Raw genomic sequence first — 18,720 nt, 5'->3', positions numbered from 1 at the left:
GTCAGACAACACAATTTAACTCCTTTTTATTTCTAACCTCTTCATTCCAGAGTAGGTATCTGGCTTGATTTTCTAATTTTTCCTCCACCCCTATCACCACCACAATGAGAAAATAAATAGTTTGTGACCCCTTTAGTCATCAACATTTCAGAAATGCTGGTGCTGCTGGGTCACAAAGCCTGTGACAGTTTTCACTGAATCTTACATTTCCAGACATTGTAGGTGCTGTTTTCCTGTTCTGTTAAGGCTACTGAGGTGGAGCCCCTCATGTGCAAGAGGGAGCTGCTCCTCATCTTCCCAAGGACCTGAAATCCTGGGGCCAGAAAGTAAGAGTTGGATAGAGGTGGGACGAGAGTTTGTGCTGGACATAAAGATGCTGTTCAGTTTTCTGTCTTTGGTCCCTCCCAATTGGGAAAAATGACACATCTCAGAAAGGAGGGAGGATAAGAGGGATATTTGAGGAGAGTTTGGCATCTCCCAGGTGGCCTAGGGGTTAAGTCTCAGTGGTAGCATTGTGATGGCCCACCGCGATGGACTGAGTTCAATCCCCGGCCAGGATGCTGACCCACGTGGCACAGCAGACCTCTCTTATCTTGCCCGCTGCTCCCCTCAGCCATGTATTTCAGTAGATCTGCCTGTTCTGTTCCCCGCTCTGTCTCTGATGAATCCCCTCACCCCCTGCACCTCTGGCCTACACCTCAGTTCTACGCAAAAATAAAATCTTTTAAAAAAAATTAGAGGGAGTTTGTATTCCAGTTCCCCAGACTAGTATGGTGGCAAAGCTCCTAATTTGGAGTTTCCTAATGGGGAGAGTTTATCAGGGCTCAGAGTGTCTGAGTCTCTCTCTCTCTTTCTCTCTCTCTCTCTCTCTCTCTCTCACACACACACACACACACACACACACACACACACACACACACACACACACACGTGCAGGGCAGTCTGACTGTTGCCTGTTGTCTGCATACCAATGCTAAGGTCAGTTCCTCTGCTTCTCCTTCTGTCCATTCATTGGTTCCCCTGGGCTCTAGTCCTATTGCCATCTCTCGCCTTCCTGCGAGGTTGATGCCACTTGGTAAAACTTCTACAATTTCCCTATTGTTTGAAAAGACCATGCTGTAAACAGTAGAAACAGCACTGCCTGTGAGGTCAGGAATGCTCTTAGATCTCTACTCTGCAACTTTCTGGTTATGGTTCTTCAATTTCCCTGGCCTGTAATTTCTTTATCTATAAAACTGGAATAATAATACCTATCTACTCATCAGGAAGGTGAAAGCACTTTTAAGCCATAAATTGCTTTTCAGCACTTTAATATTATTCATCATGTGGTGTTTTCCAAATATTCCTCAACTCTTACTTGGATTAGACAGTTTGTTTTTTATTTATTATTTTTTTGAAAGATTCATTTTTATTTATTTATGCATAGAAGAACTGGGGTGTAGGCCAGAGGTGCAGGGGGTGAGAGGGTTCACCAAAGACAGGGTAGGAGCAGAACAGGTGAATCTACTGAAATATACTGTTGAGGGCCTCCCGGTGGCGCAGCGGGTTGAGCACCACGCTGTGAAGCTGTCCACAGCCTCTGCAGTGTAGGTTCGATTCCCGGCCAGCCAGGGAGAAACCCACATAGTGCGGCAGACCTCTCCTGCCTCGCCTGCTGCTCCCCTCAGCAGTGTCTTCAGTCCATCTGCCTGTTCTGATCCCCGCTCTGTCTCTGGTGAATTCTCTTACCCTCCTGCACCTCTGGCCTGTACCCCAGTTCTTGCATAAATACATACATCTTTAAAAAAAAAAGAAATACACTGTTGAAGGGAGCAGCGGGGAGACAGAAGAGGTCTGTACCATGTGGGTTAGCTCCCTGGCTGGGGATTGAACTCAGGCCACAGTGGCTGGCAATAGCTTGATACCTATGGCCCTGCACCACCAGGAAAGCCCTGGATTAAACAATTTATTTTTATTGAGGTCAAATTCACACATCAAACTAACATGTTAAAGAGAACAGGTCAGTGACATTTAGTATATTCACAACGTCTCTCCAGCTAGCCTTCCTCAAAACACAGAGAGGTCACAGACAGACTAGTGAGGCTCGTGAGAACACAATCAGGTTCTGGAGCACAAGTGGCTTGTGAGCATGAGATAGAAGTAATGGAAACATCTGATGATCCAATAACCACTCTATGAGCTGAATTCCCTGTATAGCAGGCGGCAACTATCTGCCTGGCACACGGGTAGACTCATTTCAGACCACACCAGGTAGAGCCGAATGTCCGAGGCTTCATGTTGCGGCCAGAGGCCGGCTGCAGCTCTGCAGTGCCCATGCTAGATGGCATCCTCTCTCTGTGGAGGAGACGATGGCAGGGGAGAGCTCCCAGACTGCAGCTTCCTGCGCCAGCTCATTTCTGTGGCTCCTTCCTCCATGTTTGCTTCCACAGGAGTGAACTGAGCAGCTCCAAAGGCAAATGAGATACCATATTCTCTTATGAAGTTGTCAAAAATGCAATCTGTGCAGAACATTACATTTTTAAAATGAGTATTTATTCGATTCCATTAGAATATGACTGGTGAGACTTCCAGGAGGGAAGGGGTCGGTTTAATATTCGTATTCTAATATGGCCCATCTTTGGACAGTAAAAACTTCCTACTAATAACATCTCAAAGACAATTAGGCCCAGAGTGTCTGGAGCAAGAGGACATTTATGTTATTGTAGTAATAAGCTGGGACCCACTCAAGCCCCTTCCACATATGTATGAATCATCTGGTTGGAGGGGGACTGGTTCACTTCAGCTCAGTCTTCCTTTACCTTTCTTGTTCAGCTTGTATCCACATTTCCATGGTAAGCCACCCTACTCCTGCAGATGAATCTGGCTTCATTGTGTCATCCCCTAATAGATGGCTACTCATAAAGAGACCAGAAGAGATGGTTTCCTTCTCCATATTAACAGAAAATCATTGCCTTTTAAATGGATTATCAGAGAAGAGGCTGTCTTTCCTCCTCCTACTCTGATAGTACAAAATTAATTTTTATACTTTTAGCGTGTAATTTCCTTACCAAGTCCGACATTTCCTCTCCATCTAAATATATCTGGTGGCTTAGCATGGAACCAAACAACAACAAAAAAAAGCCCAGCTCTCCATGCGCCATCTTGGGAGGTAAATATCTTGTGTTTTCACTCAGTCTGAAAGGTGACATGGAATTAGCCTGCTAATTAAGTTTCCCTTAAAATTATGACTGGTTAAACCCTGAACTGACTGTAGGAGTGGCTGGATTTGAGACTGGAAGTGCAGCTGGAGAGCTGAAAGTTTCTGGGATTGGGGAGATCAGTAAGGCTCTCTGTGATGTTGACCTCTGACACCAGGAGGTCAGTTTCTCCTGCTTTGCCCTTTTAAGTTCTGATCTGGCAGAGCTTGGATGTAGGAATTTTGATAGTTAACTTAATGATGGAATAACTAGCACCCCAGAGGCAGAGGCAGGGCTGGCTCCTGCCCTACCCGGATCTGAGTCAGTAAATGTTGCCTAATGCACTTAATAGGTTCTATAGAAAGGAAAATTGAAAGATAAAAAAGATACATTTTAGGACTTTGACTAGGGAAGGCGGACACCTACTAAAGAACTTGACTCACAGTTACCAACAGTTGAGTTTGGGCAACAGACTTAATTCTCCAAGTTGAGTTTCCTCTCTGTAGGGAGCTGACTTCTGTTTGTAAGAACTCTGACCAAGCAAATTTATCCAGGAGATACAGGTGCCCACAGAATAAGATTCTGTTTGTTTTGCAGGTGACCCAGAGTTGATTTGGCATTCTCCGTCATCTTCACTCAGCCCTCCACTTGGATTTCTAAGCTTGCTCTCAACCAGCAAGATTCTGACTTAGTTATTGATATTTAAGACTGCTCTTCCTTGTGAAAACTCTTTTTTTTAAAGAGGACCCCAAATTGTTAATGTAATTAGTTGAAAGGAATGAAGCTATAATGGTGGCATTATGAACTGGAATAGCAACCCCCTTTAAGTCTTAATCACTTAGCTGACTACCAGCTTTGCCTTCTTACAATATAATTTAAGTTCACTCTGGCAGTCACACTGAACAATTAAAACCAATTTCTGCCAGCCAGTCAAAACTAGCCAGAAATTAAGTGTATGGACTGAGTCAGGCTGCTGAGTTCAAATCCTAGGCCTGTACTTCTTAGTTGTGTGGCCTGAGTCTGATCTTCACAAAACTGGGCTTTCCCTAACCTGGTAACTTTATAAAATGGGATGATAGTCTCTGTTTCATGTGGATGGTGAATTCAGTGAAATAATCCATGTAAAACCAGTTAGCGCAGGATCTGACACACAGTTGGTACCCAGTAAATCTCGTTAGTATCATTCCATTCTTGTATTGGAATGTCCTAATTTCCTCACAGAGGCACAGATTCTGGAAGCACATCATTTATTTTGTAGGCAGGACATATTTCTGCATAGCGAGAGTAGATAGGCTTTGGATCACTTGCTAAACGACCATGTGGAGTCCATTTACTGTTTGGGTCTGTTTTATGTCTGTAAAATGAAGGAGGCAGGCAGGGGTTTCCCAGGATTGCAAATTAGATGTATTATAGGGACCAAATAGGTCAAATCATTGGCAATCATTGACTGGATAAAACAATAGAGAGTGAAGTGGCTCACTGTAGAGTTTTGCTATTCAGAGAGGGAGCCCACTGACCAGCAGGATGAGCAGAATCTTGGAGTTAGAAACAGCAGAATCTCAGAACCCACCTCAGACCTAGAAAGAGAATCTGAGTTTTCACAAGACACCCCCCCACCATCTGTATGCCCAAAGAGGTTTGAGAAGACTGCTGTGGACCATAAACCATCTAAAGGCATGATTTTAATGACAGCCAAATGAACACACTGGGGTGTAACAGGCCTTGAGTGAAGGCAAAAGAGGAGGTAGTTGGGAAGCGCTGACGTGTAGGAGTCTCTGTCTCACAGAGACACTTTTTTATGCGTTAGGGCTCTGGGCGTGCGGATGAGCAGCCCAGCCTGCAGTTGCTTCAAACAGTAACTCCTGGAGTGAAACATGCCTGAGAAGTTACACGCGCAGCTACTTGCCCCCCACTTTACAGACCAGGTGCGGCCTGATGCCCCAGCTCGACTGCAGGTGAGGCTGGGACTATCCAAGCAAGACAGTCCTGTGCTGCTGAGCATCAGCCAGGACCGTTCTGGTTGATGTGGGCCCGAAGTCTTAGTTCCTTACACCCTCCAATGTGGAACAGTTGTTTCCCCCAAGCCCCCCCCCCCCCCCCCCCCGCAATTCTGGGCCGCTTCCTGGCAGCTCTGAGGACAGGTTTCCTCCTTCTGGACAGGAGGCCCAGAGCCCGCTTCTGGACGCCTCCTTGCTCCTTGGGGACGAGCCCCCCCCCCAGTCTGGGGCGCATTCTCAGGCGGGGGGGGGGGCGAGGGGCTCATTCCCCAGCGGTGGGGTCCTCGGGGGCTGCAGGGTCGGGGCTGCGCGCTGACCTGCAGACTGATGATCGGGGCTCCCAGGGGAACGGCACCGGGAGCCCCCAAGAGAAATGAACCCGCAATCTGAAAACGCACTTGACCGCGGACTCGCGCCGCTCCGGACTGGCCGCGCCCGCGGTACTCGGAGGGCGTCGGCCGCGGCGAGGCGGGCGGCGCGCGGGCCCCGGCCCGGAGGCCGTTTACTCCCGGAGGCGCCGCCGCCCGCGCCCCGAGCCCGCCGCGCCGGGCCGGGGGTCCGGGGACCCTTCGCCGCGCCCCGAGCCCGCCGCGCCGGGCCGGGGGTCCGGGGACCCTTCGCTGCGCCCCCGCCCGCGCCCCGAGCCCGCCGCGCCGGGCCGGGGGTCCGGGGACCCTTCGCCGCGCCCCCGCCCGCGGCCGCCGGGGGGCGCTCGGGCCGCGCGGGCGCCGCCTCGGGCAGCTGCGCCGGGTCGTCGCCGGCCGCTCGGCGCCCGGGAGGAAACAAAGTCCCGCTTTGTCGGCGGCCCCGCGCGGGACGGTGCCCACAGCCCCGCCCGGCCGGCGCGGCCGGAGGACGCGGGGTGCGGCGTCGGCGGCGGGCTGAGGCGCCCCACACCCGGGCGGGCCCCGGGGGGCCCCGCACCGGCCCCCGCCCGGCCCCGCCGGGGCCTGCAGACTTCACTTTGGTGACCCTCGGCGGGGCGGGAGGCGGGCGCCCGGGCGTGGGCGCGGAGTGCGGGCTCCGGGGCCCGCGGCCCCTACCCGGCCGGGCCGCCTCAGCCGCGCCCGCCGGCCCAGGCCGCGCCCGCCTCCCTCCGGCCGCCGCCGGGGGCGGGGCGGGCGGGGCGGCCCGCGCGCCGGGAACTACAAGTCCCAGCAGCCCCCGCGCCGCGGCGCCGCGGCGGGAGGCGCGTCCGGGGCGGCGCGTGCGCAGCGCGGCCCCGAGCCCGCTAGTACCACACCCCCGGGGGGGACGGAGCCGCAGAAGCATCCGAGGCACCAAAGCATCCGCGGGAGCCGGCGGGAGGAGAATGGAGTGACAGAGGCGCGCAGGGTGGGGGGCGGGGGGGACCGCGAGGGAGGGGGGAGGGGGCGCGGAGCAGACGCGCGGCGGCGGCGCTCGGCGGCGGAGCTCGCCCCGGCGGGTCCTGCGGTAGCGCCGCCCGCTCTGCCCGCCCGCCCGCCCGCCCGCGCCGCCAGCAGCGCCTCCGCGAGCGCCCCGGGCTGACAGCCCCGCCGGCCGCCCGCGCTGCCCGCCGGCTGTCAATGGAGCTGGAAAACATCGTGGCCAACACGGTCTTGCTGAAAGCCAGGGAAGGTGAGCGGGCGCCGGCCGCGGGTCCGGGGCGCGGGCTGCACCCCGGGGGGCCGGTCGCTGCCCGGGATCGGGGCGCGGGGCCGGGGTGCGGCGGGAGCCCCGGGGCCAGCCCGGACCCGGCAGCCCGGCGGTCGCGGGGCGGCGGCTGGTCCCGGGAGGCGCGGCCGTGCGCCCCGCGCCGCCGTCCGGGCGCCGGGGTGCGGGTCGGGGCGGCGCGCGGGGCTCGGGGCGCCGGGGCTGCCGCGCGGCCGGCGGGGAGGGCACGGCTGGAAACCGTCGCCGGGAGTGTTTCCCGGGGAAATCCCGGGCTGGGAAGGAAGCCGGGTGCAGGCGGAGTGGGGTGCCGAGGCTTCCGAGCGAGGGGCGCGGGGCTGTGCGGACACCTGGGAAATAGCGCAGAATTCCAGGGCTGGGTTTTGGTCCCCATGGGGGGCGGGGAAAGAGACCTGAATTTTTTTTTTTTTAATTTTGGCTCAGTTAAGAAAAGAAAGGTAAGTGTGCCACCGCTGAGATGCGTTTTGGGTGCAAATCATGGGATTTCTTGCATGTGGCTGGCAGGAAATACGGTCCCAGCGCAGCACGGTCCAAGGCAGAGCCATGAACACAGGGTTCGACTCTTCCTTGACATGAAGAAGAAAAAGAAAAAGTGGCCCAGAAACTTAGGTGCCTCCTGAGATGATTGTGTTGTGCGCGTGTAAACATGCATATTTAGGAACACCTGGAATTTATGTAACCTCTCTTTTGCCAAGATGTGAGCTCTGGCGTGCAGCCCTTTCATGAAAGGGGCAAGTGGGTTTTTTTTTCCTTGCATGGGAGGAGGCTTTGCTTGACACCCAAGGTAGAAAGCAACCCAAGTGAGGTCTTGATTTCAGAAGGATACTAGGGAAGCAACACGAACATGCCGAACCGACTTGTTAGTGTTTTCATTCACCCACTTTGATGAATGGAGGAAGAATTCCTGGCCAGCCATGAAACGGTTGGTGTTTGTTCACCCTGTTCCAGCACCCTGTGGCTCCCTAGCCCCTGGCGGGGGAGCCGTGCCCTGGGCTGGGTTCGAAAACCCGAACCCGGGGTTCACGTTGTAATTTCAGCATCACTTGTCGCTGTCAAGCAGCTGCTGGAAGGTTTGCTTTGAAAACCCCAGTAGAGTTTGAAACATGCCGTCCCTCCCTCCCACTGCTCAGCTTTGGTGGGGAGAGATTTTTAAGAGGCTGTTACTTGGTGACCTCAGGTTCTAAGGCCTGAGTTGTTTTTTTTTCCCGTCTTTTTACCGAATCTGACATTTCAGGCAACTGGATCAAGATGGGGGCTGGCGGGCTTTTCTCTGGACTGGGCAGTGCGGCCTGGAGGGGAAGAAGCGGAGACCACAGCCCCCCACCCCTCGACCCCCGAACCCCTCCGGAAGGCCAGGCCGTGGCCACCCAGTGGTAGGACAGGATGGTGCCTCTCGGGGCTCGGGGGCTGGGAAGGTTCACCCTCCCACCATTCTGAAATTATTTCTTGTGAAATCACTGGATCCGATGGTGTTGGCGGCTTTGCAAGTTGCACTGGTTTCTCCTGTTGCCCGGGGAATTCGGCTCCCTAGATTTCAGCACCACACGTTTGTTTGCCCCTGGCATGCTTTTCCCTCCTCTCAGCATTTGGTTGCTTCTTTGAAAACGTCTTGCGTGGAGTGTTTTATGAATTTTCTTTCCAAATTAGTCTCCCCAGTTCCCCCCGCCCCACCAAAATGAATTCACTGCCTGATATTTTTGTGTCAGGTTAACAAATGGGCTTTTACTTTTTTCTTTTTTCTTTTTTTTCCAGAGCCTTAGGGAAGAGAGTGGCACGCTGGAGGCCGAATTACAGTGATTAAAAGTTGTTGGAGAATGTGCCTTTCCGCTTGCTTTTCCTTTTACAGTCTCTTTGAGAGTTTGGTAGTAGTCATCTCCTGTGAGCAAGTATCTCCTCACCATGCCTTCGAAGGGAGAGGGCCTTGCCTATAAGGAAAGGGAGAGACTGACGTGAATAAGAAAAATATCAATCACTTACTTGGAAATTTCATTTTTAAACAGGCGTTTCTCCTCCTCTTTCTCTTGTGTCTAAAGAGAAGCCACAGTTTTAAGTGCTTCTGTGTTCTTCTGGCTGGGTCTTTATTAAAGATCTGAGCACATAGTTTCTGATCAGTGGGGAAGCTTGTATAAACTAAATCAATTCATTTTTATTTCCTTTGCTCTCATGTACTTGAAGTCATTCTTTTCAATTAAGTAATTCTCCAGACAATCACTCAAATATTCAGAAATGAAAGTTCCAGTGAGTTTATCCAGTGTGAAATATCTCACATAAAAAGTAGAGTATCTTAAAAATCTGAGTGGTTTAGAATATTTAAAAGCACTTCTTACGTGAAGATTCTGTGAATGGTTGAAGATGAGAAATATAATTGGAAAATGTGAAATTTAATTTAGTTCACTTAACAAAATACATTGTAAACAATTTAGAGTGTGGCTTTCAAGAAAAGTCACATTCGTCCCAAACAATAGAGAAACAGGCCTTGAAGAAAGACAGACACACTTTGCAAATGCTATAAAGGAATTTGTAGTTGTACCCGTGGGTGGGTAATTTGGAGACCTATCTTTTGTTATTATTATGCATTCTTCAAGTCAGATGGCTTTTAAATGCATTGTGAATTAAAATTCTTACCATAATGAAATAGGTATGAAATGGAAAACATGTATAAAGTAGCAATAAGATCAAAATCTTTAAGTGGGCTGGAGTGAAAGTGACTCAGTAATTAGAAAACACAGCAAGCATATTGCACCTTTGTGACAGTTATATTGAAATAAGAAAAGGTAGCCAACTGGGTTCAAAATTTAAAACCGTCAAAATGTATTTTGTAGGCTACTTATTTGTCCTGGTCTCATGAGAAAACGTCGACCTGATCACTCTTGGGAACCTTAGATTACTGTACTAAAAAGTAGGTAAAGAAAAAAGAATGGCCTCCCCTGCTGGCGCAGCGGTTGAGCGCTGGGCTGTCAAGCTGCCCGCAGCCTCTGCAGCGCAGGTTCGATCCCCGGCCACCGGTGAGGGTCCCACATGGCGCGCAGACCTCTCCTGTTGCGCCCACTGCTCCCCTCAGCAGTGTATTTCATCACTCTGCCTGTTCTGTTCCCCGCTCTGGCTCTGGTGAATCCTCTCACTCTCCCGTGCTTCTGACTGTACCCAGTGCTTGTATAAATAAATAAATAAATAAATAAATAAATCTTTAAAAAAAAAAAAAAGAAAAGAAAAAAAGAAAAGTTTGAGCTTGAATGCATGCCAATATATGGAGATTAGCTAAGTGATTAAGCATTTAATGAAAAGCTCCAGACTAACTCTATCTATTTACATTTCAGGATCTCGGAAAGTTGGCAAGCTAGCTAGTGTTAAAGTAGTAGTGAGAAAGAGTGTTTGCAGAGTGTCTTTTGTGTGTTTCATTTTGGTTTTATTGTTGCAGTAAAGATTTTGGTGTTTTTCTCCAATTCTAGATCTGTCACCTTACCCCTGAGTGGGCAGTGGTGAGGAGAATTTTGCAAGGAACCACCTTTGCTTTGGTCCCAGGCCAGCAGTAGCCATATCTGATTGATAAACAGGACAGAGGGAGTAATGAGCAGGATCCAGCACTAGCACAGGAGCTAGAAGTAAAGAAATGGAATGAGATTGTGTTGGTCACAACTGCTGAAATCCTGAATAGCCAAGAACTACCTTCTCAGATTCTCACTCTTGTGATTTGTTGACCCGAATCTTCCTGATAATAAAGATTAGAGACTTTGGGAAAAGCGATGCTGGGGGCTAGTAGAGACTGGGGGATAGTGCACCAAGTTGGGAACCCTGGATAGACGGAGTGATCCACAGCAGGGCTGAAAGACCATGCTTCCCTTCTCCTTTTTCCCTTACACCTCTAGTTCAAGGTGAAAAAAACAAAACATCCCTTGGTTTACCACCGGGAAGCTGAAACATCGCTGTCTTTGCGAGAACTCCAGGATGTCTCTGAAGCCGGAATCCCTCTTGCTGCGATTCATTGGCAGCCACACTAACTACTCTGTGGCTTCTGCCTTCGGCTTCTCCACGCGAAAGAGCAGCAGCTTGCATCCCGGGCACACAGCTCCGTGTGCGTGAAAGCAGCCTGGCGGCGAACCTGCCTTTTAGTTCTTTCTTTTCAGCCCTGACAACTTGGAGACAGGGAAACCAAAAGCAATGTTTTCAGAAGATCTGGCTTTCTTACAGAAAGATTTCAACTGATGATTTAAATTAATCTAACTGCCTGTTTTAAAAGTCATCAGATAAATACCCACAAGACTCTCATCTTTCAGGAGCTTAGCTGCTTCTTGTCAGATTCTCAAGTCCAAAAAGCTTGATTCTTCCAGTGCCCAAACTAATCCTTGTTTAAATTATGTCTTCAGAGACTGTGAGTCTTGTAGTGGCTTGCTAAATGACACCCTTTGGGTGTGGGCTGAAGACGTCAGTAATGCCTAAGTGAATTTCAGAAAAAGGCCCAATCATTGACTAAAATTCACCTTTCCCCAGGGAATTCCACCTAGGCCTGGAAACCTCCCATGTTCCCGTGACACCATCTGGGACTTGGGCAATACTTAAAATTAAGATTCGTTGCCAGTATACTTGTGGCTCAAGGTAAATCATTATAACGTCTAGACCTTTTGACATAAAAGACAATTTATGGTTACAAAAAGCTTATCACTTCAGGAGATCATGCAACTCTAGTGAAACTTGAGAAAACAACAGAAAGTGAGTACAGCTAGTGAGAAGGAAAGCAAGGAATTTTTTCAGCCTGGCCACCTCCAGCCCCCACACTCACATCCGAACAGAATAGTGAAGAAGAGGGTTTTAAGATGCAATTTAAAATGATTAAAATGGCTTCATGATAATGGGGGTGATTTTTACTTTGAAACACATCCTGTTATTTCAGTGAAAAACTTTATATAACAATATTCTAAATATTGAAAAATCTAATCAGCAAAGAGCCTTCAGATTTTATGTTTTGGGAGTAGAGACAATATTGTTCCTTTTAGTACCATCTGCACACTGCTGGAAGCACCCGTGTTGTAGAAACCATGTTAGCATTTTAAGAGAAAGCGGTTACATCCTGATTAGATATTGCTCTCCTATTTCTCATTTTTTGAGAAAACCATTTTTTTTTTTAAGATTTATTTATTTATTTTATTTATACAAGCACTGGGTACAGTCAGAAGCGCAGGAGGGTGAGAGAATTCACCAGAGCCAGAGCGGGGAGCAGAGCAGGCAGAAGGACCGAAGTACACTGCTGAGGGGAGCAGCGGGCGGCAGGAGAGGTCTGCGTGCCATGTGGGACCCTCCTGTGGTGGCCGGGGAGCAGCCAGGGACCAAACTGGTGCTGCAGAGGCTGCGGGCAGCTTTGCCACCCAGAGCTCAACCGCTGCGTCACCGGGAGGCCCCGAGAAAACCATTCTTAAATTGTTTTTTGAAATTCTTACTGGAGTAAAATCCTTCATTTGTTCATTCAGCATTTGGTTGTTGAAGGTCACTGTGGGAGGTGACCTTTTCGATGTCAGCCTTAGAGAAATGCAATTGAGAGATGGGTGAAGAGGTGGAATTGGGCAGCACTATTATCTCTTTAGTTTTAGACTTTTTAACTAAAAAGGGATGAGAGTTCCTAGTCCTAGACTAGGCCTAGTCAGCTGAAGCTGACTGGTCTGATCATGTCTGTTGGATACACTGTGTTGACTCTACTGTGCCCGGAACTTGGCCAATACACTGAGTGTGAAAGTGACTTAAGAACAATTCAGAAAAGAACAGTTCAGAGATCTTGCTTGTGGATTAGTTGGAATCTGGAAGACAACTGCCAGTTTTCCAATGTGTTGTGTCTCTATGATAAAGTTGCTATGGATGAAAACCACTAAAAGCAACAGCTGGTTGAGGAATGACAAGATCTACAAGGAAAAGTGGGGTTCAGTGGTGCCTTCCAGTTGGAGGTTTGGGTGATATTTTATTTTATTTTATTTTATTTTTTTTTAATAGAGGCATGTTTTATTTATTTATTTGTTTGTTTTTTGTTTATACAAGCACTGGGTACAGTCAGAAGCGCGGGAGGGTGAGAGAATTCACCAGAGCCAGAGTGGGGAGCAGAGCAGGCAGAAGGACCGAAGTACACTGCTGAGGGGAGCAGCGGGCGGCAGGAGAGGTCTGCGCGCCATGTGGGACCCTCCTCCGGTGGCCGGGTAGCAGCTGGGGATCGAACTGGCACCGCAGAGGCCGCGGGCAGCTTCACAACCCAGCGCTCAACCACTGCGCCACCGGGGAGGCCCTGGGTGATATTTTATAGGGCAGCATCCCTGGCAGGTTGATGGGCCACAGTTCTGGAATAAAGATGTTGGAAACCACTTTCTTTTCTGGCTTTTTGTTGGGGTGGGTTTGGGCAAATCCTCTGATATAGCTTGTTCCTGGGAATGACCTGAAAGGGGTAAAAGCATCGAGTCCTGTAAAAGTTCAGTCCCACCTGATTGCTATTAACCTAGCAACTGTACATGACTATTTACATTAAATTTAATCAAAATAAACAATTCAGCTCCTTAACCACATTTCAAGTACTCAGAAGCCACCCTTGCTACTGGCTGCCATGTCGGACTGCAGAGATAGAGAATAATCCCAGCACTGCCGTAAGTTCACTTGGGCAGAGCTGCTCCAGAGTTCAACACCTTGAATTAAATGAGTGTGATAACCCTGTAACTTCTGGCATGAAAGCTGGAGGATGGGGGCTTCCCTGGTGGCGTAAGGGGTTAAGCACAGCACTGTGAAGCTGTCCACAGCCTCTACAGCATGAGTTTGATCCCCAGCCAGCCAGAGAGCAACCTACATGGTGCAGCAGACCTCTCCTGTCTCTCCTGCTGCTCCCTCAGCAGTGTATTTCAGTCAGTCTGCCTGTTCTGTTCCCCACTCTGTCTCTGGTGAATCCTCTCACCCCACCCCCCCGCCCCGACCTCTGGCCTTCACCCCAGCTCTTGTATGCATAAATAAATAAATCTTTTTTTTTTTTTTTAAAAGAAAGCAAGCTGGAGGATGGTGAGGATGGGAACAGAGGGAAATACCAGGGAGGAGTGGGGGTTGTGGGGTGGAAGAGACAGGAAAGGACATTCTGAGGGCCTGAGGATTACAACTGACTAACTTAAGAGAAGAGCTCAGTTCAGCCACAGACACTGGAAAACTGGTGGTGGTGAGCCATCCGTGTTTTCCTCTTTTCCATATCTTGTTGGGAAATTTGCCTAAATTTGTTTGATTCAAATTAAGTACTTATTACAGACACAGAACACCAGGTTCCTTTTGGAAACTCTTTTTTTTTTTTTTTTAATAGAGGCATGTTTTATTTATTTATTTGTTTGTTTGTTTATACATGCACTGGGTACAGTCAGAAGCGCAGGAGGGTGAGAGAATTCACCAGAGGCAGAGCGGGGAGCAGAGCAGGCAGAAGGACCGAAGTACACTGCTGAGGGGAGCAGCGGGCGGCAGGAGAGGTCTGCACGCCATGTGGGACCCTCCTCTGGTGGCCGGGGAGCAGCCGGGGATCGAACCTGCGTCGCAGAGGCCGCGGGCAGCTTCGCAACCCAGCGCTCAACCGCTGCGCCACCGGGGAGGCCCTCCTTTTGGAAACTCTTAAGATGAGGATGTTTTAAAACAATCACATTAAGAACCAAAATTAAGTTGTGTGTGCAGTAAATCCATGGAAGGAAGAAGAAAAAGTCTATGGACTTCAAAAAAGGTCCTCAAGATGAGGGTGACAATAGATAAAACAATTTTAAGGGTGTCCGTTTCTTCTCAGCAGGAGAGATTGAAATGAGATCATGAAGATGTCAATGAAAAACCCAAACCAACAAAATGCAGTTCTTGCTTATACTTTATAATGATTCCCCCGTAAATAGTTTCCTGTGAGATCTGAAACATTTTAACCACTCGCTGTGAGAGCACCCTTAGAAAGCAACCTAAGCATTTGAAACAAGACAGTTACTTGCTGTTCTTTGGTGTCTGATGCAAGGCATTCCTTTTGAAGTTGTGCCAAAGGGCCACTGTCACATCCTCCTGACAGAAGTCAGTAGCCAAGCAGGCTCCTCGTGATAGGCTAGGGCCTGCCTTGTCTCTAGCAATTTGTAATCTGGGGAGTATCAATATGTTTTGGAAAGGCAATGATGAAATCAGAACCTCAAAGGACAACTTCTGGGCCTGAGCAGAAAGCAGAAGAGACTGAGTTGGACAGATAAGAACATTCCTGTGAGGTGAAGCGGCAGAGACCCACAGGGCTTCCGGGGGTGCAGGCCTCAGGGCTTCTCTGTTGTATTGCTCCATCCTCCACTCTCTAGAACAGCAGTTCCTTTGGGGTTAGCAGTCGGGGAAAGGAAGGTGAAATAAGCAGATGGGGCAAGGAAGGTGAAATACACTTTATCTAAGGTCACTTGAATTGTGGATTCTCTGGAGCAACACTCCAAAGTGGTTTTATGTTCCAAAATAGGTTTTCTCTGCTGCAATGTTACCTCCAAACAAACAAAAACACCCATTTCTCAGATTTCTAAAAGCAAAGTTGCAGTGTTGAAAGAGATAGAGTGACTGTCAGATTTCCTGGAGTATGGGGCAAAGTGTAAATGTCATTTCTTCCCCAGACCCTAATTTCAGCTGTATGCCAATTTGAGAGCAGCTGGAGAAAGTAATTCCTACTAGGGTGTGAATGACTGATAAGTGAATCCTCATAATAGGTATTTCTACTTTGAAAGTAAAATTTTTTTATCAACTTAGGTGAATCTGACAGAGAAGAAGGGGTGAGATACACCAGTATACACACCTGCCTGCACGTGTGCATGCACACACAGCACTGTGACCTTTCCTGGAGCCTTTTTGCCTGTGTTGCCCTTCTACCCACTTTTCCCTGACCCCCTCATCACCTCTTCCACCAGCACATCAAAAGAGCAAAGTAGCTTCTTGGCATTCTTGCTTCTGGCAGGACTGGGAGGCAATCTCCAGTGGCCAAATTGGCCCTGAGGGGCAGGGCGTGAGACCAGATGGGTGGACATGGGTGTAGAGGACATGGCATTGGCAGGTGCTGGGCAGGTCAGTTCCTGCTGCCATGGCTTGCTATGCGCAGGCACTATTTGCCCCCACCCCACTTCCTTGGGGGCTCACTACCCCTTGGGACAGCCTTGCCTTCTAGTAGCTCAGCCTAATGGGGGCCCTCAGGTGTGTGCGCATGGCTTTGAGCTTGCTTTAATAACAAAGTGGGGGGTAGTGTGGGGTGGGAGAAGTGGGGAGAACCCACCAGAGTGATTCCACTGCCAGGACCCAGGGCCCACCCCTCTCTGTCCCAAAGAGAATGTGTAAAATGGCCTTTCCCCCCAGAAAAGCGCTCAGTTCTGTTTTTCAATGGGCGGTAACCTCAAGGATGTTTGCATTTACAAGTCAAGTCATGTCAACCGGGGGTGGTGTGTGAGTGTGCGTGTGCGTGTGCGAGTGTGTGTGTGTGTGTATGTGTGTGTGTGTATAGCATTCATTTAGTAGCTTTACTTTGAGAGGGTCTCTAAGCACGTCGGGCTTCTCTGGGAGTCTCTGTTAAACTTGAGATGCTGGAGAGGAGGCAGGTGATGTCACCCCCTGGTCGTGTGGGGACAGAAAGTCCAGCCTTTGACTTCTGCAGAGGTGACACTCTGAACCTCACTGTCGGGAAGGGGAGGGGATGCAGGAAGAATTACCCAACGGCAGGATAGAGAGAACCCAGCCAGCGTAATTGGTTTGTATATCTGATAAAAGATCTTGAGAAACCTCATTTGAAAATGGAATCCCATCCTGGCACGGGTCTCAGCGGCACTTGTGAAATGGAAACAAGCTGGAGAAGGGGCGGCCAGTGGCTCAGGAGAAAACAGCTTTGGAAAGGCTGGTGCAGCAAGGTGCCCACCTCACCTTCGCGCCGTCGGGTAAGGCTCCCAGGAGGTGCTGCTGGGGAGGTGCAGGTGCCATCCCTCAAGAAGGAGCCCCAAGCTCTAGGAGGAAAGGGCGAGGGAGAGGGCAGAGAACTACGTGGTGGCCCCTAAGGGCACGTCTGGATATCCGTCTCCCCTCAAGCTGGTGCTGTTGCGGGCTGATGGCGCCAGGCCCGCAGTCCCTGGTGAGGGAGAGTGTCTTCCAGCGGAGTGTGTGCCTGGAACTTAGTAAGTGTTCAGCAAATGTTTCCAGAACCATCTGACTGATGCAATCCCCAAATACATGAAGGAGAGGGGCAGAGCAGAGAAAGTAAGATCCTCAAGAAATGGCCTTGATGTCACAGTAGATGGTAAATTAGGAAATGATTCGACATGGTTAAGAAAGATTAAGAAAGGGGATAGGGCAAATTGGAAAATGTTTTCCAAATGTTTGTCTTAACTGTGAATAATGTCTGGCAAACTCCCCCACCCCCAACCCCAGTTTGGAAGTGGTTGGTTTTACTTGTTTTGGAAGAAATAAATATTTGCATTAGCACAAATGTTTGGGGCAAACAATTCTCCCCAATTCCAAGGCTCTCTGTGGGCCACAGGAGATGTTTCATGCCGATAACTCAGACCTTTTTTGGCTAAATGGAAGGCTGTTTAGGACATAATCTTCTCGTGCTTTCCACATCACTACTAGAATGAGGCCGAGCAAATAGATAGAAAACAGGAAGCCAAACAACGAACGACCCAGGCCTAGGGACGACCGATGACCTGGCATTCGAAGGATATAAATCCTTACAGAAGATTTGCTTTTCTGTTCATAGGCAGAGACTGGAGCCAATTAAGACAAGGAAAATGTATGTTAACTGAGGAGAAATCTCCCAACAGTCAATTCTGTAATCCTCTCTGAAGAGGAAGAGGCCAACATGACAGGGCTTCATGGTTGATGCCAGACCCTGTGATATATAATAATTAGTAACCACTGGTTATTTTGCCACACACTCATTCTCCAAACCACTAACCATGGCTTGGGATGGAATGCACCAGAAGTCTTCCCATCAGTAGTATCCAATTAGAGGGATTTTTAAAATGAAAGCTTAATTCTCTATAACATAGAGCAGAATATAAATTAAAGAAGGAAAACCCGAATTCCTCGGTGGTTCAATGGGTTACCAAGGTGAGGAGGGCTGGTTTCTGGGGCTCACTTAACATTTTGGTAACCGGGTGACTAATTGTTTTACATCTTGCTGCCTGGTATTCCCCATCATCTTTTCAGCAGCTTGAAAACATTTCAGGAATGACTGGGAGGAGGTCTAGGAATTGAGAAGCTTATTCAGGGTCAAGTTCTTCCCCAGCAAGTGAACCTGCATCAGCTTAAACATTCATTCAACCTTAAATATGAAAGCTTGGGGCTTCCGTGGCTTCTGGGGGATAGGCTCTGGCATCTTCCCCAGTGTTGTCAGTCGAGCATTTAGTTAGTACTTACAGTGTACTTGACCTCATTCTAGGCTCTGCAAGGAAAATGAGTTAAGCAATGGAGTCTCTCATCGCCCGCTAAAGCAATCACTTAAAAATTACAAAGTCCAGTGCATCCTTTGATTTGATCTTTACCATCCTGCAAGCTATGTTTTACTTTTTTTTTTTTTGAGGCATGTTTTATTTATTTGTTTGTTTGTTTTTGTTTATACATGCACTGGGTACAGTCAGAAGCGCGGGAGGGTGAGAGAATTCACCAGAGCCAGAGCGGGGAGCAGAGCAGGCAGAAGGACCGAAGTACACTGCTGAGGGGAGCAGCGGGCGGCAGGAGAGGTCTGCACGCCATGTGGGACCCTCCTCTGGTGGCCGGGGAGCAGCCGGGGATCGAACCGGCGCCGCAGAGGCCGCAGGCAGCTTCGCAACCCAGCGCTCAACCGCTGCGTCACCGGGGAGGCCCTATGTTTTACTCTTTTCCATTCTTAGAGGAAGAAACAGAGACAGAGGGACCTTACTCTAGAGCAC

The 18,720-nt window shown here is 49.5% G+C and overlaps 1 protein-coding gene across 2 annotated transcripts in view; it reads left to right on the top strand.

Annotated features, from left to right (window-relative positions):
* Positions 1–6,720: 6,720 nt before the first annotated feature.
* Positions 6,721–18,720, top strand: part of GRK5 (G protein-coupled receptor kinase 5) — a gene marked incomplete at both ends in the record, with an annotated part of 178,020 nt that continues 166,020 nt past the window's right edge. For both annotated transcript variants that reach the window (XM_084245747.1, XM_084245746.1), the window contains one exon: positions 6,721–6,772. In XM_084245747.1, coding sequence (XP_084101873.1) covers positions 6,721–6,772 — 52 coding nt within the window. The remainder of the gene's footprint in view (positions 6,773–18,720) is intronic.

Source organism: Talpa europaea (genome assembly GCF_964194135.1).
Source record: "Talpa europaea genome assembly, chromosome: 10".
Taxonomy (NCBI): Eukaryota; Metazoa; Chordata; class Mammalia; order Eulipotyphla; family Talpidae; genus Talpa; species Talpa europaea.
The sequence above is the reverse complement of the archived record's forward strand: the minus strand, read 5'-3'. Positions and strand labels throughout refer to the sequence as shown.